The sequence below is a fragment of the Mya arenaria genome, chromosome 12, assembly GCF_026914265.1.
Source record: "Mya arenaria isolate MELC-2E11 chromosome 12, ASM2691426v1".
NCBI lineage: Eukaryota > Metazoa > Mollusca > Bivalvia > Myida > Myidae > Mya > Mya arenaria.
Window position 1 is genome coordinate 66,706,912 of NC_069133.1, and position 25,768 is coordinate 66,732,679.

Below are 25,768 nucleotides of genomic sequence, written 5' to 3' on the forward strand. Positions count from 1 at the left end.
TATGAAAGATTCTAATTATTGACCGCCGTCGGTAATTACCTACTTTGTTTAACAAAAGCATATATTAAATCAAGTCTACTTGCATGTGTTATAGGGTTATCATGTAACTTGTAAATATCTCCATATATATGTTTCGCCTGTATGAATATTTATATCGGGTTGGTTCGGCTTCCTGTTAGTTAGGATGATATCTGGGTACTTGGTTGTAACACGTACCCTCGCCCATTACAGGAATGGTTGGCTCTCTTGGGGTTTTGTTTCTCAAAGAATTTACAACACAAACTCTCACATAGAGCATACTCTTTATTGTGGTTATTTCTAGAAACCGTGTACATTTTATTTTCAACAGTATAAATAAAAAATCTCCAAAATTTGTTTAAACTACATGATAACAAGTAAATGTGCATTCTACTCTTTCAAAATACCTTCTACTGTTTAAGATGAAGTGCTTGGTTGAATAAGACAGACAAGTACAAAGTTGAATGTCAAACACACAACTTGAATTGCTTTATCAATCATGCTATCATAAACACTTAAATTTGAATTAATACTGACAGTATTCATAATACTTCATTGGTAATAAATAACAAAAGGAACATGTATTTACATGGATAAGAAACAATAAAACATACTACATGTATAAAACATCACTTTCTTAAGAGCAAAGTTGACCTTCAAAGCAGAATCACATTTGACCTCTCAAGGTATTTAATACATTCAGACATTTTATACAGAAAAAGAGAGAGAAAATATGCTTAACAGAGAACAGCAACAGACAAACTCAACAAAACATATATCACGGGGGGGGGGGGGGGGGGCGAATACAGTGTCCGTTCTCTCCGTTGTATGGTCTTATCAAATGCGTATTTCACACAGTTATACATTAGAATATAATATTCAAACAGAAATATTCACCTCGTAAATAGATAGTAACACAAGGCGGATTCAGACGTTTTGCCCATTATAAAGCAAATGTGAATATTCTTTGATTTAGGCCGAATGTAACACTTTGTTTGGCGTTTTTAATGTAATCTGTAGATTTTAATGTCCATCCGATCTTCTCGACATGATCATAATGAATAAGTCACTTTCAAACAAATATCAACAGTGAAATGATATTGAATATACACATACTACGGCAGGAAGTTTGCTATATTTTGACAGAAAAATAGATGCATGATTAAAGGAAGTCTATAGATCTATGCGCCCGTTAAAGTAAGTTCGCAATAAAAGAGTTGTATTTTGTTCACTAAAACAACTACGACGTACGTATACTTGCCTAAATATTTGTTAGAATTATGTTCTAATTATGTAAACTACGGTACTCTCCTAATATTGCACCTTTAGCTCAGGCAGATCCGATTTAAAGAACTCTAGGAATGGTTTGAAAAAGAAAGTATTAGTATTTTGTATGTTTTTCTTTATTTAAATTTGATTTAATTTAAAACAATATCTTTGTATTCAATTATAGAAATTGTTTGCCTAAACTGTTCAACCATTAACGCTCAATCGGTCGAGAAAGTTGTTCAACTCTAGGCGGGAAAGCGCCTTTAAGTGCCAATGGTTTCACGAGGAAAGCGTCTGGGTTAAACTGAACGTGATCCATGGTCGCCCGAACGATTGGTCTGGAAAGCTCGTCAATTCTTCCGGTGGAGGACGCACGTTTGGCCGCCTTGGTCACGCCCCACTGCTCGTCACGTGGGAGCAGGTACCCGTCAACCGCCGGCTTGGGCCGTGCCAGCTCGAGGCAACGGGAGGAGGCGGTCGCATTTTTTGCGCTGCCCGGAACCTGCAGGAGAAAAGTTTTAAATTAACTGATATTGGCTCCTTTTAAGGTTAACGTTCTTTATATCAATGTATTTTTCATAGAGACAAGAATGTCTTTTTATTATTATTTGGTCATTATTATGTGGATGTATACTGCTCCCCGTACTGGTCCTCTTTGCTGGAACTGGAAGAACTTGAAGATCACCAGCACCGTAAGGAAAACCACTAGAATGTGACAATTGCACTTCTTTTAAATAAGGTTCCCTTTTTCTTATTGACTCTGACTGCCTATACATGGTTATGGTTTTGGACCCATACATACAACCTGAATACTTGCAAACTTTGTGGAGTCCCCTACCTCCCAGTCTGGTTCCCGGAAGGGTCCGTCAGGCCGTGGCTTGGGTGTGGACAGAGTCAAAAGGCGCTCAGTCGCCTCCGCTTTCAAGGCAGCGTGCGGGATGGTTGTCTGCAAGCAACATCAATCGATGAACATCGAAGGAATTGAAAATGCATATGGATTCCCTGGACTGTATTTCAAGTACTGGCGACAGGATAACGTGTCACATTCAACACTGTGCAAACTAGTATGTTTTAACCCCTACAAGGTTATATGTTCATGGATATGTTTTGTTACGGTTCATCCCAGTAAGCAACCCCATATCGGATAGATGTCGGACCGGTATATTTCATATAACGTAAATGTTTATGTTCATTATCGGTTCGACTTTCTTTCAGATAACATGTGGTTTCACATAAATCTATTTTTTCTCTATTTAGTAACTTTAAATACTTAACACATTTCGCTCCACTATTGCCACAGTGGACTTGACGCCCTGTGCGAGACAAGCTCAAGCTCAAAGATACTTAGTTGATTATCAATTTGTATAAAAAAATAATCTATAAAGGTCCGATAATGGATCTCTTTATTTTCTGATCGGTTCAAAAGCACTCATAAAGTATTCAATATATAAAGTATTTTAGTTATTCAAGTAAATGATTCACAATTTATCAACAGTGTACCAGTACACATACTTGAATAATATTGGACCATCATTGGGCTGATCTGCCGACTTGAAGCTGATATCTATCCGATATGGTCATTCCCACTGGGATTGTATTTGAAGTGTAGCGTAGCTAGGGCAGTTTTTAAGTTATGCATAAGTACCAGCAACTGTTTCTACTAAGTACCTGAATAGGTTTCTCCTGCGTACCTAAGGGGGTTCTACAACTTTCAAGATTGAGTTTCTACAACTGAATTGGTTTCTATAATGTACATGAATTATTTCTACGATGTACCTGCATGGTTTCTACAATGTACCTGAATGGTTTCTACAATGTACCTGAATGGTTTCTACGATGTACCTGAATGGTTTCTACAATGTACCTGAATGGTTTCTATGATGTACTTGTATGGTTTCTACAATGTACCTGAATGGTTTCTACAATGTACCTGAATGGTTTCTACAATGTACCTGAATGGTTTCTATGATGTACCTGAATGGTTTCTATGATGTACCTGAATGGTTTCTACGATGTACTTGTATGGTTTCTGCAATGTACCTGAATGGTTTCTGCGATGTACCTGAATGGTTTCTACAATGTACCTGAATGGTTTCTACAATGTACCTGAATGGTTTCTATGAAGTACCTGAATGGTTTCTACGATGTACCTGAATGGTTTCTACGATGTACCTGAATGGTTTCTACGATGTACTTGTATGGTTTCTGCGATGTACCTGAATGGTTTCTACAATGTACCTGAATGGTTTCTACAATGTACCTGAATGGTTTCTACAATGTACCTGAATGGTTTCTACAATGTACCTGAATGGTTTCTACAATGTACCTGAATGGTTTCTATGATGTACCTGAATGGTTTCTACGATGTACTTGTATGGTTTCTGCAATGTACCTGAATGGTTTCTACGATGTACCTGAATGGTTTCTACAATGTACCTGAATGGTTTCTGCGATGTACCTGAATGGTTTCTACGATGTACCTGAATGGTTTCTACGATGTACTTGTATGGTTTCTACAATGTACCTGAATGGTTTCTACAATGTACCTGAATGGTTTCTACAATGTACCTGAATGGTTTCTACAATGTACCTGAATGGTTTCTATGATGTACCTGAATGGTTTCTACGATGTACTTGTATGGTTTCTGCGATGTACCTGAATGGTTTCTACAATGTACCTGAATGGTTTCTACAATGTACCTGAATGGTTTCTACAATGTACCTGAATGGTTTCTACAATGTACCTGAATGGTTTCTATGATGTACCTGAATGGTTTCTACGATGTACCTGAATGGTTTCTATGATGTACCTGAATGGTTTCTGCGATGTACCTGAATGGTTTCTATGATGTACTTGTATGGTTTCTTCAATGTACCTGAATGGTTTCTATGATGTACTTGTATGGTTTCTACGATGTACCTGAATGGTTTCTATGATGTACCTGAATGGTTTCTGCATAAATAGTTTCTACGATGTACCTGGGTGGTTTCTACATAAATGGTTTCTATGATGTACCTGGATGGTTTCTACAATGTACCTAAATGGTTTCTACGATGTACCTAAATGGTTTCTTCAATGTACATGAATGGTTTCTGCGATGTACTTGAATGGTTTCTGCGATGTACCTGAATGGTTTCTACAATGTACCTGAATAGGTTTCTCTGGTTTGAAGTCTCGGTGGGGTCTCTTATGTTTAGCTAGCTCGCTGGTGTATTCTCTGTCGCCACCACCGGAAGGCATGGATTTCGTTGCCCAGATGGGGCTCTGACGTCCACAGCTGTACTTGAACTGTGGGCTGTGGAAACATGGTAATGGTTAGTAAAATGATCATGTGACATTGATTCATTCAGACAAACAGGAACTGGTTTCGCCTATTCGGATTACTGCCAGAAATTACATGTACATGTTTATGAGTTTTTGCAACATAATTTTACATGCAACATATTCATTAATTCTTACGTTGTTGATAATTCTTGCATAACATATCGTTCCCGATAAAAAAAAATGAGATGCGGTAAATTATGCATATATATATATATATATATATATATATATATATATATATATATATATATATATATATATATATATATCTATGGGTGAAAGCGGTAAGTTAGTATTTGTTGCTTTATTGCATGTCACTTAAGACCCTTTCCCTTTCACCTCTCGATATACAGGTCCTATTAAAAGGACAATACATGCCCGACGATTTGCTCATTTGAGGCATTTATTACTTTTGATCATTTATTTCAACTGCATAACCCCGTGTATTGGCTTAATAAATTAAATAAAAAATGTATTTTGGGTCGGCCAAAGTTTTCTCATTTAAATATTGGTAAAATAAATAAAATGAAAAACGTGTTCTGGTTAGGCCAAAGTTTTATCATTAATAGATGTTACACTCATAGTAGCTTCATAAAAGATTGATTAGGAATTATGCAGAATATCAAAGAAGAAAAAAGCCATTCGAAGCCACAGTACATCTATCAAAGTTACATGATAAGCTTGCAGGGTTATATGAGACGTTATTTGCTGAAAACCCAAGACAGCTTTGTTAGTCAATAAAAGGCAACACATACATATTTGGAAACGTTAACTTCTCTGCATGTGTATATTTTCTGAAATTTCTGAAATTACATTCAACAACTCAATTACAAGAACAACTTAATACCTTTCAACTTCATCATTTAAATCAAAGTACAGAGAATCACGGGGGTTAAACCATAACGATTGGGCTTAGCGCGTTTCGCGTGCTGTCCTGCCTGCATACAGCAGGGATACACGAGAGAAAGACGGGTAATCCTTACATTAATAACATTTAAAATTATTATTCATCACGATTTCAAATTAGCCGAGTAATTGTTGTTACTGAAAGCTTATCGAAAACATACGTTTGGGTAAAAGAATAGCCAAGTATTGTAACCTCTTGCGAGTAATACAATATAAACGTCAAGTTTTCTCTACACAAAAGACCAGGCATATGTATATATTTACAAATTCTATGGTACGACAATTCTATGGAACCTTTATAACTCATTAAATAAAAACAGAAGTACAGGGGAATATTATACATTAAGTTAATAATTCGTCGTTTTTTCGACATCTTTGGTAAGACATCGGCAGAAAGCCCAGCTAAATAAATTGAAACCCATGTTTCTGTTCTGCTAGGTCTATTTCGTTCATTTGACAAACATTGGAACTAGTCCTTTAAAACTATAACCCATTAATTCAAATGGTTAAAAGCAATGTTTTTTAACATGTTTCACCATTTAGTTCCAATGAACCCCGCCCTATTAATACCCGTTACACGTACCCAACTCAACAGTTACAACACATACGTTACCAAGGTAACCAGACGACATAGCACGGAAATACGTACCTAAATGGAAATCTATAATTAATATACTTATATATTTATAATGTTATATGGTACTTGCCTCTTTGGCGTGATCAAATCATACGTGTTCATAAAAAGTGAGTGACTACAGGATATTGTATTCCATATAATACATATAACAGGTCACACGCAGACTCCTCTTGTTTGTACATAGAGCTTTATCAGAATACTCAAGCACCACAGCTCTAAATCTGAAACGCAGGTACCAAACCGAATAGTTTTGTTACTATTCCCGTTTTCAACATGAACACATACAGGAGCGGTTGATTCCCGACAGGTGCGGTTTTGACCGACTCGGTGGTATATAGACTTAGCCGGATAAAGCATGCAGTCTTATATTTGGAACACCACCGATCCTGTGGGTTTCAGCAAACATCTTTGCTTCAGGTCTACGTAATGGACAAAGATTTTACAGTTTTACCAAACCCACTGGGTTCATAGGCGGCCGTATCTATGGTCTAGTGTTACGGTGCCAGGCCTTGTACACGTGTACATGTATTTAAAGAAAGGGCTTGTCATCCTTGACCGATCCTCCATTCCACGGATAAGTTTAACATTGAATATTGTGACCTTACCGATCTTCCTTGAACTCGTTGTGCGCGCGCTTAGGCTCGGCCAGGATGTTGAGGCGCTCCGTGGAGGTTGAACGCTTTGCGCTATCGCGGACCTTCCATAGCACCGACGACCGGCCGCAGCTGTAGAAAAACTGCGACCTGCAACAGAAAAAATCTTTGATTACAAAGGAATATTCTTGAAAGAAAAACGGACGTTAATACGGTTGCGCATAGAAAATGGCCTATAGTCATTTCTCGTACATGTATATGGTACTTTTAATAAGGCATACATGTAACAACTGCGCGTAAGTTGTTGCTGAGCAGTCTGAACTGTTAAGTAACGGATGTCTACGCCAAGTGGAATATACATGGAAACCAAGATCTGAATTCAGAAGCGGTGTTGTATATGTGACTTCACCTTTGGATAGACCAGATCTAAAACGTGTCACGTGTTCACCTAAGACTCTATGTAAAAGGACTACAACTCCAACCTGTTAATGTTGTCGCCTTTCAGGAAGTTAACTTTGGGGAGGGCGAGTGTTTCGAGGCGCTCCGTCGAGTCCGCCCGTAGAGCTTCTGGTTTGACTGGCCAGATCATCTCTTGTGTTCCCCAGCGCACATGTGGTCTGTAAAATATCAAACAGGGTTGGGACGGCATATGTGGAATAGACAGGTCGGATAAAAATCGGTGGATACGAATACAACAATGGCTAAAAGTTTTATAGAGCCATGATAGAAGTTGGTCATGAGATATAGTTCGTAGTCACTGAAGAACTAATTTGTCTCGTTGGGAACAATTTTCATTTAAAGTACTTCATTTCTACATTCAAAAAGTCTGAAATGCCAACGGCACAGACGTTGGCAACTCACCCGACACTCGTGTACCATTCTACCTTGGGTTCTTTAGGCTGGGAAAGCTGCAGCAGGCGCTCCCTGAAACAGATGCTATTTGGTTAAACGTTTCATTTTTTCGTTGCTGAAAACGTTGACAGTTCGTTGACAGGCGAGTGGCTCAATGTATATGTCTGTAATCAATGAGCCACCTGGTAATCCGTTAAGCTTGTGGCGAAAATCTTCAGGATTGAATAACTATATTTGTACTGTTACCGAGATAACTGAAACTCTAGTTACTACTATTATGGATATGTTATTTGAAGGTACATGCACCTGGACGTAAGATGGCATTTCGATATCATGATTGTATGGGACTTTATAATACTAAACATAAAAAGGCAACGTTAGGTTTTAAGAATACCGTGAAATTGTGAACAACTGGATCGTGAAAATAATGATGACAGTAACAGACTGATGAGGCAACCTATGCAATGCAAATGTAATCCAACACCACGCAAGCGTGCAATTCATCATACACACTTCGACTTCCTCTGTAAAAAGTACTAAAAACATCAACTTCGAAACCTCACACAAGGATTTTCAACAATTGTTAAACATACATTTTCTCATTCGCTTCACCCGGGTTAAATTTCCAGTGGTCCATATGAATAGGGAAGTCGTCCACTTTCTTCGTTGTTTCAATGTCTGTTAAGTAACATCCTTTATGATACTTGGAGTTGATGGGCGAATGACGGGTATATGTGGTATGTTTCTTCCCCCCTTTCTCCTGAATCGGCGGCAAAACGCGTGCCATTGTGTCTTGCTTTTCCTTATAAACTCCGTGTCGCTGCCTTGCTCGCTAACTCCCGTGTCTCTACCTTGCCCGCTAACACCCGTGTCTCTACCTAACTCGCTAAATTCTGTTTCTCTGCCTTGCTCGCTAAATCCCGCGTTTTTTTTGCTATAAGAACCCTGATTTTCGAAGTAATTATCACTCGGATGTTTGACCAGAGAAGTTCAAAGTCCGTCTTAATTCACCTCCAAGTTTACTAGCCCGGTAACATTAGAACATAGTTGTCCATAATCCCCTCAGAAGCATTAAAGCCAACTTGCGTAGAACATATGTAAGCTTTATACTCCCAGAGTATGTCCTTACTTGCAGACATGAGAGCCGATAAGATTAGCAAATTCGCTAGCTCTAATCCCTGTAATTAATCCTTCTCTCTCCTTGTTTACGCGGATCAACTCTGGAAGACCGAATGTTGATGTTAAGTACAACAACGTGTCCTTAAAAGAAGGTAACATCATTCTTTGATATGTCAAGGTAGTATCTTCTAAGAAAGATCTAACGGCGATTAACCTGCAATGGTTGTTTTATTTTCGTTGGTGTTTCGCGCGAGAAATTGTTATTCTAGCCAGCGCCCATGCGCGAAGTCGAAACGAAACCCGCCAAATAAAAATATTATTACATGAGCTATAAACAAACGTCCATGATTGGACGAAAAGCAAGTTTTCGTAGACAAAATAAAAGACAGTATTGACTGTCTTTACAGACCGTAAACAGCTAATCAAATGACGTCATAATAACGCTGGAAAATCACTTCAAAAACGCCATATTAACCCGTCTGTTTATAAAGACCTGGAACAGTTTAGCATGTTATAAAACAGTTATTTACTTATTAGCTGCTAATTATGCAGTTTATATTGACCGCGAAATCATTATTAAACTCGGCTATCACCTCGGTCCATCCGGCGATCCCATTTACGGAGGCATGATTTCTCCAAACGTTTCGTCTCTTGCTGCTCCTTTATGACAAGTACAACAAATCAACGAAGGTTTGGAATCTAGATTGAAGCTTGGACTTGTGCAGTTGTATTAACATCATGTGTCTGTAAGCTATTACCATGCCATTTCATTCCGACAAATACTGGCTTTACTAATTGCTAAAGCATGTTTCTGTCATTTTTGATTACAAGTTTAAGTTAAGTTATCAATGGCTTTTAAATGTCGTTTAGGAAAGATAAAGCAAAAGAGAAGATCAAACAAAAATGCACACTTAAATCAAAATGATGTATGAGTGAAACAGACAAATATGTGCACTTGTGTATAGTGTGTAGAGACAATGCGCTTTGTAATAGTAGTATTTAAACTTGTAACTGGTTTATCAAACAAATCCATCAAGCACTCAAGAGGATAAATGATTAACCAATCGTCATAATATTTGTCTTAATAAATGGGTAAATGATTTATTTACTTAAACAATCGTTAGATAAAGCCCATGCTGGATCGTTGTGAGAAAGATTGGGTATATTGTACACATTTTCCTCTGATTGACACCCTAACAAATCGTTTAATAGTTACAGATTGGAGGTGATATAATGTAATATATGGTTCATTCATTGAAATGTGATACATGTATTCATGTTAAGGCACTAGACATAGTAGCATGAATAAAGAACAATGAATGGAGCTCCTACATTCACATACAATGTTAAGACATCAGACATAGCATGTCTGTAGGACAATGATGAATGGAGCTCCAATATTCATATACAATGTTGAGGCTCAGACACAGCATGTCTGTAGAACAATGAATGAAGCTCCAATATTCACATACAATGTTGAGGCATCAGACATAGCATGTCTGTAGAACAATGAATGGAGCTCCAATATTCATATACAATGTTGAGGCATCAGACACAGCATGTCTGTAGAACAATGAATGGAGCTCCAATATTCATATACAATGTTGAGGCTCAGACACAGCATGTCTGTAGAACAATGAATGGAGCTCCAATATTCACATACAATGTTGAGGCATCAGACACAGCATGTCTGTAGAACAATGAATGGAGCTCCAATATTCACATACAATGTTGAGGCATCAGACATAGCATGTCTGTAGAACAATGAATGGAGCTCCAATATTCACATACAATGTTGAGGCATCAGACACAGCATGTCTGTAGAACAATGAATGGAGCTCCAATATTCACATACAATGTTGAGGCATCAGACATAGCATGTCTGTAGAACAATGCATGAAGCTCCAATATTCACATACAATGTTGAGGCATCAGACACAGCATGTCTGTAGAACAATGAATGGAGCTCCAATATTCACATACAATGTTGAGGCTCAGACACAGCATGTCTGTAGAACAATGAATGGAGCTCCAATATTCATATACAATGTTGAGGCTCAGACACAGCATGTCTGTAGAACAATGAATGAAGCTCCAATATTCACATACAATGTTGAGGCATCAGACACAGCATGTCTGTAGAACAATGAATGAAGCTCCAATATTCATATACAATGTTGAGGCATCAGACACAGCATGTCTGTAGAACAATGAATGGAGCTCCAATATTCATATACAATGTTGAGGCATCAGACATAGCATGTCTGTAGAACAATGAATGGAGCTCCAATATTCATATACAATGTTGAGGCATCAGTCACAGCATGTCTGTAGAACAATGAATGGAGCTCCAATATTCATATACAATGTTGAGGCATCAGACATAGCATGTCTGTAGAACAATGAATGGAGCTCCAATATTCATATACAATGTTGAGGCTCATACACAGCATGTCTGTAGAACAATGAATGGAGCTCCAATATTCACATACAATGATGAGGCATCAGACACAGCATGTCTGTAGAACAATGAATGGAGCTCCAATATTCACATACAATGTTGAGGCATCAGACACAGCATGTCTGTAGAACAATGAATGGAGCTCCAATATTCACATACAATGTTGAGGCATCAGACACAGCATGTCTGTAGAACAATGAATGGAGCTCCAATATTCACATACAATGTTGAGGCATCAGACATAGCATGTCTGTAGAACAATGAATGGAGCTCCAATATTCACATACAATGTTGAGGCATCAGACACAGCATGTCTGTAGAACAATGAATGGAGCTCCAATATTCATATACAATGTTGAGGCATCAGACACAGCATGTCTGTAGAACAATGAATGGAGCTCCAATATTCACATACAATGTTGAGGCATCAGACACAGCATGTCTGTAGAACAATGCATGAAGCTCCAATATTCACATACAATGTTGAGGCATCAGACACAGCATGTCTGTAGAACAATGAATGGAGCTCCAATATTCACATACAATGTTGAGGCATCAGACATAGCATGTCTGTAGAACAATGAATGGAGCTCCAATATTCATATACAATGTTGAGGCATCAGACATAGCATGTCTGTAGAACAATGCATGAAGCTCCAATATTCACATACAATGTTGAGGCATCAGACACAGCATGTCTGTAGAACAATGAATGGAGCTCCAATATTCACATACAATGTTGAGGCTCAGACACAGCATGTCTGTAGAACAATGAATGGAGCTCCAATATTCATATACAATGTTGAGGCTCAGACACAGCATGTCTGTAGAACAATGAATGAAGCTCCAATATTCACATACAATGTTGAGGCATCAGACACAGCATGTCTGTAGAACAATGAATGGAGCTCCAATATTCATATACAATGTTGAGGCTCAGACACAGCATGTCTGTAGAACAATGAATGGAGCTCCAATATTCATATACAATGTTGAGGCATCAGACATAGCATGTCTGTAGAACAATGAATGGAGCTCCAATATTCATATACAATGTTGAGGCATCAGTCACAGCATGTCTGTAGAACAATGAATGGAGCTCCAATATTCATATACAATGTTGAGGCATCAGACATAGCATGTCTGTAGAACAATGAATGGAGCTCCAATATTCATATACAATGTTGAGGCTCATACACAGCATGTCTGTAGAACAATGAATGGAGCTCCAATATTCACATACAATGTTGAGGCATCAGACACAGCATGTCTGTAGAACAATGAATGGAGCTCCAATATTCACATACAATGTTGAGGCATCAGACACAGCATGTCTGTAGAACAATGAATGGAGCTCCAATATTCACATACAATGTTGAGGCATCAGACATAGCATGTCTGTAGAACAATGAATGGAGCTCCAATATTCACATACAATGTTGAGGCATCAGACACAGCATGTCTGTAGAACAATGAATGGAGCTCCAATATTCACATACAATGTTGAGGCATCAGACACAGCATGTCTGTAGAACAATGAATGGAGCTCCAATATTCACATACAATGTTGAGGCATCAGACACAGCATGTCTGTAGAACAATGCATGAAGCTCCAATATTCACATACAATGTTGAGGCATCAGACACAGCATGTCTGTAGAACAATGAATGGAGCTCCAATATTCACATACAATGTTGAGGCATCAGACATAGCATGTCTGTAGAACAATGAATGGAGCTCCAATATTCATATACAATGTTGAGGCTCAGACACAGCATGTCTGTAGAACAATGAATGGAGCTCCAATATTCACATACAATGTTGAGGCATCAGACACAGCATGTCTGTAGAACAATGAATGGAGCTCCAGTCCTCATATATAGGGCTGTCTCTTTTATAATCTAACCTCATAGAGAGTAGAGAATGCAAATGTTTTTGAAGAATTTGTAAGTGCATGTCTAAGTGTTCAATGTTATACTTGTTAGATGTGTATGATGCGTTCAAGCCCACTAGACGTGCTGTCCTCAAACCAATAAGGCGCGTTGGCCTCCCATGCTATCTTGCCGATTCCTGTTTCACGTGGAGAATTTTAAATTTAAAAAAAAACTCAACTCAAGGTGAGATCTATATCTAACAAGTGAACAACTGGAAAGCGTTGTTCCAAATACCAAAAACGTCCAAATACCAACCCTGGAGGCTTGATAAAAATCACGTGACTGAAGAATGAGTCATACGCTCATACGTCTGGTTTTAATGTCAATAATTATCTTATACATGGTTAACAGCAATTCGAGGCAGATCTTAATTGATTTCTAATTTTTCTTATAAGGCAAGCATTCCTGCTCTTTGTCCGGGGCAATCTCTCACCAGTGAAACTATACAACTGATTCACCACCGTAGCTCTCGTGTACAACTTCTTTGTCGTCAACTCACACGTATGCACTTGTTTACATTCGTGCAGCTGCGATAATCTTGGCTTTAACAAATGCTTTATATTCCTGTAATGGGTATATTTTTACAGCCACAGTGACTTTGCGTATGAATTACTGCACCCACAAGCCGAGAAATAATAAACGAGCGCTTGAAATGCAGAATGCAGGGTGATATATTAATGTGTCAAAAAAATGATATATGTATGTGTATTGTTGCCCCCCCCCCTCCAAACAAACTGTTATAGAAGCGGATATCATACAAGCTGAATTCCACAGTTGTCGTGCACTAAGATCCCGTCATTATTGACAAAGCTTCGTCATTGGCAGCAGATAAATTCAAGTTGACTCTAAAATTGTTGAGACAACAGTGTAGGGTGTCTCCGTTTGACCGTAATAGTGTAGGGTGTCTCCATTTGACTGTAATAGTGTAGGGTGTCTCCGTTTGACTGTAATAGTGTAGGGTGTCTCCGTTTGACTGTAAAAGTGGAGGGTGTCTCCGTTTGACTGTAATAGTGGAGGGTGTCTTCATTTGGTTGTAATAGTGGAGGGTGTCTCCATTTGACCGTAATAGTGGAGGGTGTCTCCGTTTGACTGTAATAGTAAAGGGTGTCTCCATTTGACTGTAATAGCATAGGGTGTCTCCATTTGACTGTACTAGCATAGGGTGTCACCATTTGACTGTTATAGCATAGGGTGTCTCCGTTTGACTGTTATAGTGGAGGGCGTCTCCGTTTGACTGTTATAGTGGAGGGTGTCTCCGTTTGACTGTAATAGTGGAGGGTGTCTCCGTTTGACTGTAATAGTGGAGGGTGTCTCCGTTTGACTGTAATACTGGAGGGTGTCTCCGTTTGACTGTAATAGTGGAGGGTGACTCCATTTGATTGTTATAGTGAAGGGTGGTTCCATTTGATTGTAATAGTGGAGAGTGTCTCCGTTTGACTGTACTAGTGGAGGGTGTCTCCGCTTGATTGTTATAGTGGAGGGTGTCTCCATTTGACTGTAATAGTGGAGGGTGTACTCGTTCGACAGTAAAAGTGGAGGGTGTCTCCGTTTGACAGTAATAGTGGAGGGTGTCTCCGTTTGACAGTAATAGTGGAGGGTGTCTCCGTTTGACAGTAATAGTGGAGGGTGTCTCCGTTTGACAGTTATAGTGGAGGGTGACTCCGTTTGACAGTAATAGTGGAGGGTGACTCCGTTTGACAGTAATAGTGGAGGGTGACTCCGTTTGACAGTAATAGTGGAGGGTGACTCCGTTTGACTGTAATAGTTGAGGGTGACTCCGTTTGACAGTAATAGTGGAGGGTGACTCCGTTTGACTGAAATAATTGAGGGTGACTCCGTTTGACAGTAATAGTGGAGGGTGACTCCGTTTGACAATAATAGTGGAGGGTGTCTCCATTTGACAGTAAAAGTGGCGGGTGTGTCCATTTGACAGTAATAGTGTAGGGTGTCTCCATTTGATTGTTTATAGTGGAGGATGGCTCCATTTGATTGTAATAGTGGAGGGTGTCCACATTTGATTGTTATAGTGGAGGGTGTCTCCATTTGATTGTAATAGTGAAGGGTGTCTCCATTTGATTGTAATAGTGGAGGGTGTCTCCATTTGATTGTAATAGTGGAGGGTGTCTCCATTTGATTGTAATAGTGGAGGATGTCTCCATTTGATTGTAATAGTGGAGGGTGTCTCCATTTGATTGTAATAGTGGAGGATGTCTCCATTTGATTGTAATAGTGGAGGGTGTCTCCGTTTGACAGTAATAGTGGAGGATGTCTCCATTTGATTGTAATAGTGGAGGGTGTCTCCGTTTGACAGTAGTAGTGGAGGGTGTCTCCGTTTGACCGCAATAGTGGAGGGTGTCTCCGTTTGACCGTAGTAGTGGAGGGTTACTCCGTTTGACAATAACAGTGGATGGTGTCTCCATTTGACAGTAAAAGTGGCGGGTGTGTCCATTTGACAGTAATAGTGTAGAGTGTCTCCATTTGATTGTAATAGTGTAGGGTGTCTCCGTTTGACTGTTAAAGTGGAGGGTGTCTCCATTTGATTGTAATAGTGGAGGGTGTCTCCATTTGATTGTAATAGTGGAGAGTGTCCCCATTTGATTGTAATAGTGGAGAGTGTCTCCATTTGATTGTAGTAGTGGAGGGTGGCTCCATTTGATTGTAATAGTGGAGGGTGTCTCCATTTGATTGTAATAGTGGAGGGTGTCTCCGTTTGATTGTAATAGTGGAGAGTGTCTCCATTTGACCGTAATAGTGGAGAGTGTCTCCATTTGATTGTAATAGTGGAGAGTGTCTCCGTTTGATTGTAATAGTGGAGGGTGTCTCCATTTGACTGTAAAAGTGGAGGGTGTCTCCGTTTGATTGTAATAGTGGAGAGTGTCTCCATTTGACCGTAATAGTGGAGAGTGTCTCCATTTGATTGTAATAGTCGAGGGTGTCTCCATTTGACTGTAATAGCGTAGGGTGTCTCCATTTGACTGTTATAGTGGAGGGTGGCCCCATTTGACTGAAAGTGTGCAGGATGTCTCCATTTGACTGTTATAGCGTATGGTGTCTCCATTTGACTGTTATAGCGTAGGGTGTCTCCATTTGAGTGTTATAGCGTAGGGTGTGTCCATTTGACTGTTATAGCGTAGGGTGTCTCCATTTGACCGTTATAGCGTAGGGTGTCTCCATTTGACCGTTATAGCGTAGGGTGTCTCCATTTGACCGTTATAGCGTAGGGTGTCTCCATTTGACCGTTATAGCGTAGGGTGTCTCCATTTGACCGTTATAGCGTAGGGTGTCTCCATTTGACCGTTATAGCGTAGGGTGTCTCCATTTGACCGTTATAGCGTAGGGTGTCTCCATTTGACCGTTATAGCGTAGGGTGTCTCCATTTGACCGTCATAGCGTAGGGTGTCTCCATTTGACCGTCATAGCGTAGGGTGTCTCCATTTGACCGTTATAGCGTAGGGTGTCTCCATTTGACCGTTATAGCGTAGGGTGTCTCCATTTGACCGTTATAGCGTAGGGTGTCTCCATTTGACCGTTATAGCGTAGGGTGTCTCCATTTGACCGTTACAGCGTAGGATGTCTCCATTTGATCGTTATAGTGGAGAGTTTCTCCATTTGACTTTAATATCGGAAGGTGTCTCTTACTCAAGGGAAAACTCAATATACGGATATTGTCATAACATTGATGTAGTCGTCGGAGGCGTAATCGCCGAGGTAACAATGATAAGTTTTGCCTTAACTTCAACACAATACGCATGATGTGCAGCAATGGTCATAACCGTGGCTTATATAAATATCTAGTTACGTATATTAATCGACTGAGAAAACGGACGGGCGTTGACATCCGCTTTTGGCGCTCTTGTCGCACGTATAACAGACATGACCAAGCTTTAAATGCTCATGCTAAATGCTGGAAACTACACTCAAAACTTGCCGTAAACATAGGGACAATTAAAGGGACTCTCTCACAGATTTTACACTGGCGACATTTTCTAAAATTCTGTTCAGATCTTAAAGTTATTTCCTTCTTGTTCTGTAATAAACACCAAACAACAACTGACAGAAAAATTATGCCATTCAATATGTATAGTGTTAAATAGCGGGATTCGTCAAATAAAGGCATAGCATTTTTTCAAATACTTCTGAACAAAACTCTTTTGTTATAAATCCAATGATGTTTGAGCATTGTTGTAAGCAGTCTGTTCGCATCACACCCGCAAGATCTGAACCTGATTCGCACGAGAGTCCCTTTAAGTGATCTCCCGTACATCCAACCGCCAAATGAAGCACGCGTGCATGTAGATACCTGTTGGTAACGATGGTTGTACGGGACCTACCGTAGCCCGGCCGTCGGCTTTATACGGGAAATATGGTGAATCAATGTTTAACAATGGATGTATTTGCATTATATTTCAATGCAACAAACTTTCAGTCATTGACGTTAAGTACACTAGACATAATGTCCATTTATCGCATTTAGTGATACAGTGCAATATTTATAAGTACATTTGTTAAGTTCGCAAAATCCGTGTATATGTCTGTAATTTTATGTAGATATAGCAGTTAAAGGTTAAAATGAAAATGATGGTCTTGATTCTCTAAAAATAGTTGAAACCTATCAATCAAATATTAGATATTCATAAAAAACATACGAATTTCTGGAAATTCTTACCTTCCGGAGTCACGAATCCTCTCGTATTCGGCTGAAAATAGAAAATGGTTCATTTAATGGTAAAATAACACGGTCGTGGTTTGTTGAAGTAATATAGAACGAAAGAATTGAGAGGCTGAGATATTGCGCAGCATTGCCTGTTAGGGAAACATGGGTACGTGTACACTACGTCATCTAGGTATGTGTTAATTGTACACTCCCAGAATGACCCGTGGAGTGTCATGTATACGAGTATCAGCGAGCCAACACGTGCAAGTTTATAGCGGAATTTCGCAAGCGACTTTCAAACTTCCGTGTATAGTATCTATACGTACATGTCGGGCTTGCATCTGTGTCTACTCACGTGGAATTGGCAGGTTAAAGTTTATAATATGTAAGTTCTTAGAAAGACGGTTGAAACTAAACGACACATAATGGTATTGCTTGGTAAAGTAAAGAAAACCAAATGGTATTGCTTGGTAAAGTAAAGAGACCAAATGGTATTGCTTGGTAATGTAAAGAAACCAAATGGTATTGCTTGGTAATGTAAAGAAACCAAATGGTATTGCAGGTAAAGTAAAGAAAACAAATGGTATTGCTTGGTAAAGTAAAGAAACCAAATGGTATTGCTTGGTAAAGTAAAGAAACCAAATGGTATTGCTTGGTAATGTAAAGAAACCAAATGGTATTGCTTGGTAAAGTAAAGAGACCAAATGGTATTGCTTGGTAATGTAAAGAAACCAAATGGTATTGCTTGGTAAAGTAAAGAAACCAAATGGTATTGCTTGGTAAAGTAAAGAAAACCAAATGGTATTGCTTGGTAAAGAAAAGAGACCAAATGGTATTGCTTGGTAAAGTAAAGAGACCAAATGGTATTGCTTGGTAAAGTAAAGAGACCAAATGGTATTGCTTGGTAAAGTAAAGAGACCAAATGGTATTGCTTGGTAATGTAAAGAAACCAAATGGTATTGCAGGTAAAGTAAAGAAAACAAATGGTATTGCTTGGTAAAGTAAAGAAACCAAATGGTATTGCTTGGTAAAGTAAAGAAAACCAAATGGTATTGCTTGGTAATGTAAAGAAACCAAATAGTATTGCTTGGTAAAGTAAAGAAACCAAATGGTATTGCTTGGTAATGTAAAGAAACCAAATGGTATTGCTTGGTAAAGTAAAGAAACCAAATGGTATTGCTTGGTAAAGTAAAGAAAACCAAATGGTAATGCAGGTAAAGTAAAGAAAACCAAATGGTATTGCTTGGTAAAGTAAAGAAAACCAAATGGTATTGCTTGGTAAAGTAAAGAAAACCAAATGGTATTGCTTGGTAAAGTAAAGAAACCAAATGGTATTGCAGGTAAAGTAAAGAAAACCAAATGGTATTGCTTGGTTAAGTAAAGAAAACTATTGGAAGTGACTGGTAGAGTACAAAAACCTGATGGAAGTCATTGCATTGGTAGAGTGAAGAAACCATATGTAACTGATTAGCAGAGTAAACAAATCCAAAATAGGGATTCCTAAGAAATCCGACGGTTTGGTACATAAACCCAATGATAGTGATTGTAATGCAAGGAAACCCAATGGTTATGTTAAGAAAACTAGTGATAATGATTGGCAAAGTGAAGAAAGTCAATTATAGTGATTAGTGAAGTATAACGATACCAAATGGTGTTGATTGGTAAAGAACCCAATGGTAGTGGTTGGTAAAGAACCCAATGGTAGTGGTTGGTAAAAAACCCAATGGTAGTGGTTGGTAAAGAACTCAAGGGTAGTGGTTGGTAAAGAACTCAATGGTAGTGATTGGTAAAGAACTCAATGGTAGTGGTTGGTAAAGAACTCAATGGTATTGATTGGTAAAGAACTCAATGGTAGTGGTTGGTAAAGAACTCAATGGTATTGATTGGTAAAGAACTCAATGGTAGTGGTTGGTAAAGAACCCAATGGTAGTGGTTGGTAAAGAACCCAATGATAGTGATTGGTAAAGAACCCAATGGTAGTGGTAGGTAAAGAACTCAATGGTAGTGATTGGTAAAGAACCAAATGGTAGTGATTGGTAAAGAACCCAATGGTCGTGGTTGGTAAAGAACCCGATGGTAGTGATTGGTAAAGAACCCAATGGTAGTGATTGATATGATATTGATTGGTCGTGGTTGGTAAAGAGCCCTAAAAAGCTGCTGTAAAGCTAAAACATGTGTATACATTATAAATATATCGCGGTATACGCAAAGAATCACAGTATGATTATTATTTCGTGATGTGAACAGGTATTTAATTGCATGTACATGCAAAGCAAACAAGCAGAAATCAACGTTAGTTTTCGGAGTCCAATCTGTTGGTGCATGAACTCCGTTTCTGTACAATGTCTCAATAGTAAGACGTGATGTATGTTATAGAGGGGAAACCTTGGTAACAGAGTGGAAACCTTGGTAACAGAGTGGAAACCTTGGTACCAGAGTGGAAACCTTGGTAACAGAGTGGAAACCTTGGTAACAGAGTGAATGCTCAAATATATACACGGATCATATCAAATCATATGTAATACGAAACCGACGTATAATAGCACACAACTTTCGAAGGCAGAAAGTGATCAGTTAAGTATACCGACAGTGGTTACAATGCACCCAGTGCCGTCCTGCTTACCACCACTCTTTCTTGGGGTCGTATCTCTGAATAGGCGGGCCTCGCTTTCGTTATCCGAGCCCCTAAAGCTTACTTCTACAATAGATAAATTGGGCTGGTGTTAAGCTTTGGCGCGAAAATCTTTGAACGGTCTAATATAAGTCATATTGACCGAATCCCTAAATCAGCAAACAATGTTTCCTTTTCGGAGACTTGTCCAGGATTGTCTGTTGAATTTTCAGCATTCCAAATTTATAAGTATCCTCCCTAGTAATGTAGTTTCACCCCAACCCGAGAGTTGAGTGTTTTGCGGCAACTAGGTTTACCCTGCACGAGCATTGGTTTAAACAATATTTATTTTATATAAGTACATAAAGCAAAGACAAATTACATACATGATAAGTAAGGATTAAGGAGCTTAGAGCTAATATTTATACCTCTCTCGAGGGCTCGGATGAACCTATCTTACACGAGCGGCAATGTAGATGCCTTTTCTCCCACCTCAGTTAAACAAAGTACAGACTTTAGTAAAACTGTATTTTAATTCATTTTGTACATACGGTAACACTTTTTAATTTTGACCATTGGCAAGATAAGGATTTCCAGTATGGCCAAATATTTGGATCTACTTATCTGGGTGGGAAAAACATTATTTTTGTCCTATAAATTCACGAAACGTCAGTTCGATTTAATCTAGTATATCTGTCATTGTTTTCTTTCGTACACCAATGGTCAGTATTTTGGGCAGCTTCTGGCCACTGCGATTCGTTATTAAGTTATTTAACCAGATCGCTCCTGGCTTCTCAAGTGTATGCCATATCTTTACAATTAAAGCAAGGATAACCTTTTAACGAGACTGTGCAATATCCGACTTGTAGGCTCTATACTTTCAACTAGCAATAATATGAGCGATAAACTTGGATTTGTATTAGGCAATCTCTTCTTTTTTTTGGATCTGACTTGGCAAAGAAGGTGATATTGATTGGCGTATATTACCTCATGTATCTGAAAGCCAGTAGACATTTATACCACCCGGGGTTTCTAACCCGTGAATAACAGAACTCCAACCCTGGTCTTTTAAAGTTCAGAAACAAAATCACTTGTGGTTCGTTGTTTTTTTGTTAAAGGTAGCACATCCCTTATGGAAACCTCCACGTGATTCTCTTCAATATTATTGCTTTAGCATGTTTTAATCACAGGACTTCAAATCCTTTGAGGGTTTTAATGTAGGGGTTCGAATCCAAACAGAAGCACATTTCTTTTTTTTCTTTTTTTTTCTTCTTTGTTTTTATTAGGTAGTAACATTTTTTATAGAGTGTATATTGTATTTGTTTTAAAAGGTAATTCAATAAGTATACATTTCTACACATAAATATAAGCTTCTTTAAAGAGTTCATTGCTTGCAGGCACGGCTTAAATAGATGGTTGGAAATTTCAAACTTTGTTTCAACAAGATGGTAAAAAAAATGATTCCTTGTATTATGATTCCTAAAGGTTAAAGTTAATTGTTAATAAAGACAGGCGTAGTTCTTGAACTTGTTGATTTGGCTATAAAACGTCGATGTTCAAATTTGTACGCGGTCAAAGCAGTATGTTAAAATTGAAATACCATATACAGTTTGATTTTATGTGTTGGTGATGTGGCCAATAATGATATTTCTGAAAGTAATATATTTCTTGTTACTATGATACAAATTATTACCCAAAACATTGCAAAATAAATATTTTTCTTGTCTCTCTGGTGATGTCGTTTTTTTATAAAAAAAATCTGAAATGGAGGTAGGGTAATTCAAGTTTAAATAAACTTGTTATTTGACTGATAATTTCTCATAAAACATGTTTTTGAATCCAGGAAATGATACACATCAAGAATTAATCAAGCGGTAATAGTTTAAAATGATTCCCATTAGGGTCTGACTAGCTTTATGCATTTAATAAGTTGCTATTCCTGTACATATACATTGCGCTGGTGCATAATGTACTAGTGTTCTTTATTAATGACTTTGTCTCAGAGGTTTTGTTAACAAGTGTAGGGTTTTGAACGCTGTATAGAATCTTTTTTTTGTACAGCTACCATACTGCAACTAACTAGTCACTTGTCAAGTATATTCGATCGCTGCTTTCATGTATGTCACTTTTTTATTTGTATAATTGTTTATTCTTATCCGACTTCCATGATTTCTTGTTCAATACGTTTTATGTACATGAATGCTGTTTGGACTCAACGATTTTATGTCATATGTATTGATGATTTAACGCCTAGGCGCTTAAGTAATCATGGGTTTCTTCCAAGAGTAACATAATAGCTTTATTCTTTAATCTGTCTATACATACGCTTTAAGCGCTTTAACGAGCCTTGTTTCTGTAATACCGATTCCTTCGAGATAAGGTCATTTAAAAGTTCAGCATTACATAACATTGAGAGAAAATAAGATAAATTAACGTCTACCAATAGACTAAATCAAGTATCCTAACAAAACAAGTGGGTCTGAAGAGGCTGCTTGCTTAATCTTATCTTGAACACAAATAAGTTAACTTCCATACCTTGTAATGTCGCCATTATTCAGTAGTTGAGTATAAATCCAGTTATTATATCGTTTATATGAACACGATTTTCAGCCAAATTAAAATCTCATTAAATGAGAATCACTTAAGCACATGTCAATGTTATGGTACGGTTTTGGCGGCCTTGTCCTCAACGACGTCACGTGGATTCCTAGCAACGTTCTATTGTCGGCGCGCAACGTCACGTGATCTTCTGTTTTTACTTTCAATGAAAGTGTAAATCATATAGCATTTCAATTGTTATTTAAACGTCCGGTTTTAAATTACTGAAATGAAATAAAGCATGCTCTGATAATACGCTAACTCAGTTAATGACAAATGAAATCCAATATGCGCGGCGGCTTTAGTTCTAACGATCGATTTGTATATAGCCGATTTATATATTGTGATTTAAATACAATAGGTCAAACATATAACGCCATCAAATAGATAAAATCTATAACACCATTCAAAAGCATTTGTATATAATAGTGAAAGTACATTTGTATAAACGTGATTAATAAATATATTTTTCCAATTGACAGAAAGGCAATAAAACTTTCAAACTTTCAATTCAGCCCGTTTATGGCATTTTATTCTTAAAGTTTCATAATTAATTTCATAATTATTAATAAAATGAATTTGCAAACCAATGATACAAGATTGCTGACAAAAGATCAGATCGCAGATTATCATATTTCTTTTCGTAAATTAATGTTTTATGGCTTAAACTGTTACTAACGGTTTAAGAAAAATGCATAAAACATCAATTTTTGAACTTAAATACAAAAATCTGCGATCTAAGTTTTTGTCAGCAGTCTTATATAACGCGTTTCCATGGCTTTTCGCAAAAATTGGCTCGTTCCAAGTCAAAAAATAAAAAAAGTTGTTAAAACGTTCAATCTGTGAGAGTGCAGCTTTAATGTGTAATGGGCATAAGATAGAAAATCGCGTAGTGGTCTGATGAAATGTAGTCACTCCTTTATGGCTATTTTCATGATAATGCTTCCAATCAAAGATGATCTTATACCTACTAAGTTAAAATATCACCCCACGTTATACAGTACTTATTTGATAACCATGCCATTATGAACTTGAATACTGTAACATGGAATATAACAGTATATTCTCTAGCTCATCTTATTTATCCTATGTCTACTGCAAAAAGATGTTAATATCTTTGGTATTTCAGAACATTGGCTTTTTCCTCACAATGTGTATTTTATGGATTCTGTTCTTACCAGTTATGATAGCATCGTTAAATGTGACAAAAGTCTTGACATTACGAGCAGAAGAAATAGAAGCGACATGGAGCGTTCTATCTACATGTCTTGTTAAAATATAATAATGGTAAACAAGTCTGAGAAAAACTTTCTAAAAATCAAACTTTTATTTCCGAAGTGAGTGTTAGAAACGGATGACGTCGAAATATGGACGTAACAACATTTGTTTGTATCTTTCATGATATAAACATTTCATTTTTGGTACAGAAATAACACATAAATAATCACTCAAGGTTAAAAAATGATGCCAACAACATAACTGCAAGATCATTTCTGCTTTTTACATCAGCGAATGTGGCGGTCTAGCAGGGAAGTGGGGCCCGTGCACTCCCCCCCCCCCCCAGTTGGTTGAATGTTAGGAAGTACCGATACCTTATTTTGACCCACTTTATAAGGTGTGAAAAGGTATTTTTGAATGAAGGGTTAAAATACATGAACGATTGTATACGTGTCATTACAATACCTCAATAAAATGAAAGTTTTGAGGGAGCTTGTCGGTTGTGCATCCCCCCTCCCTGCCACCCCAAAGTGCAAATTGAATAACATAAAATAATGACGTTATCTCAGTATACTGTGTCTGCAAAGCGGCTAAAACGTTAAAAAGAACTGAACTGTTGGTGTTAATATTGCAACGGTTATGTTGCTAAAAGATCTGTTACTCATTAGTAAAACTCTTTCTCAAAAATGAAGGAAATAACTATATAAACATCAAAGCTGATAATTTTAATTTTGCACATATTAACAAAACATCATTTGACGGTTCGCCGTCTTGCCCGTACATGTATATAACGATGTGTGTGAGCTATGACAACATTGATATTGATGCTGACTTCGTTGGCTTTTATGAAATATGCAGTGGTATTAAAGATTCGTTAGCAATGACTATTTGATTCCTTTTTTTTTAAATTAAGCTTGTTTCCTAAAATATTTTTAGTAAATTAATAAATGGGCATCTAAATAAAGTATATTTTAATGGTTCATTACCTACAAAGCCGGCAGTAAGACTCCGCGGCGACCTTTTTGCCTGCATCTAGAACGTCCATACACTGACGTTAAAACACTAACGTCTGTCGTACAACCAAGTCCGTATTACATTTATACAATAAGTTCATATCCTTTTTGCAATGAATGTTCGACATGAGCTACTTGTGTGCGATCCACTGTTCTGAGCTTACACATATGTAATAAGAGTTAAAAACAAACCCCTAAATTTGGCAATATCCTTGAAATTCAATATTGTATTTGATGCCTGCTCATTATCAAGCGATCATTGTTTGATTGAGATCGCAATTAGATCACGTGTACGTGATATCAAAGATGATGAAAATCTTGGATTCGATACAAGAACTGATATTGCCTTGCACAGCACTTTTATGTATATTGTCCTAAAGTTACTTTTAAACATTAAGATTCTTTGTTTTTGTATAAATGTCAAGGAAATGCATCTATTTGTCAATAGATGCTGAAAAGAATTATTCAGATAACTGCTTCCAAATAAACATTAAGAGCGCAGGGATCGCTTGAATACGTGTTGCGTGTGCAGGTTCGGTCGGGACCTAACGTCTTGAAC

At 37.9% G+C, this 25,768-nt stretch overlaps 2 protein-coding genes across 8 annotated transcripts in view; one reads left to right on the forward strand and one right to left on the reverse strand.

Moving 5' to 3' along the window:
* LOC128211996 (nucleolar protein 16-like) overlaps window positions 1-25,768 on the forward strand; it is a 36,536-nt gene that overhangs the window by 7,697 nt on the left and 3,071 nt on the right. The window lies entirely within an intron of this gene.
* Window positions 291-25,341, reverse strand: LOC128211994 (testicular haploid expressed gene protein-like). 7 transcript variants are annotated; one of them, XM_052917195.1, is made up of 11 exons: window positions 22,916-23,264; window positions 20,393-20,467; window positions 17,782-17,812; window positions 17,416-17,463; window positions 7,610-7,672; window positions 7,231-7,365; window positions 6,761-6,898; window positions 5,368-5,415; window positions 4,436-4,583; window positions 2,126-2,233; window positions 291-1,789 (listed from the first exon to the last, which is right to left on the reverse strand). In XM_052917195.1, exons 1-11 carry the CDS (start codon window positions 22,929-22,931, stop codon window positions 1,499-1,501), a joined length of 1,101 nt encoding a protein of 366 aa, XP_052773155.1. In that variant the 5' UTR covers window positions 22,932-23,264; the 3' UTR covers window positions 291-1,498. The 7 variants fall into 7 exon arrangements, with proteins under 7 accessions (XP_052773155.1, XP_052773156.1, XP_052773159.1 ...); XM_052917196.1 differs by lacking the exons at window positions 20,393-20,467; window positions 22,916-23,264 and adding an exon at window positions 25,183-25,341; XM_052917199.1 differs by lacking the exon at window positions 20,393-20,467.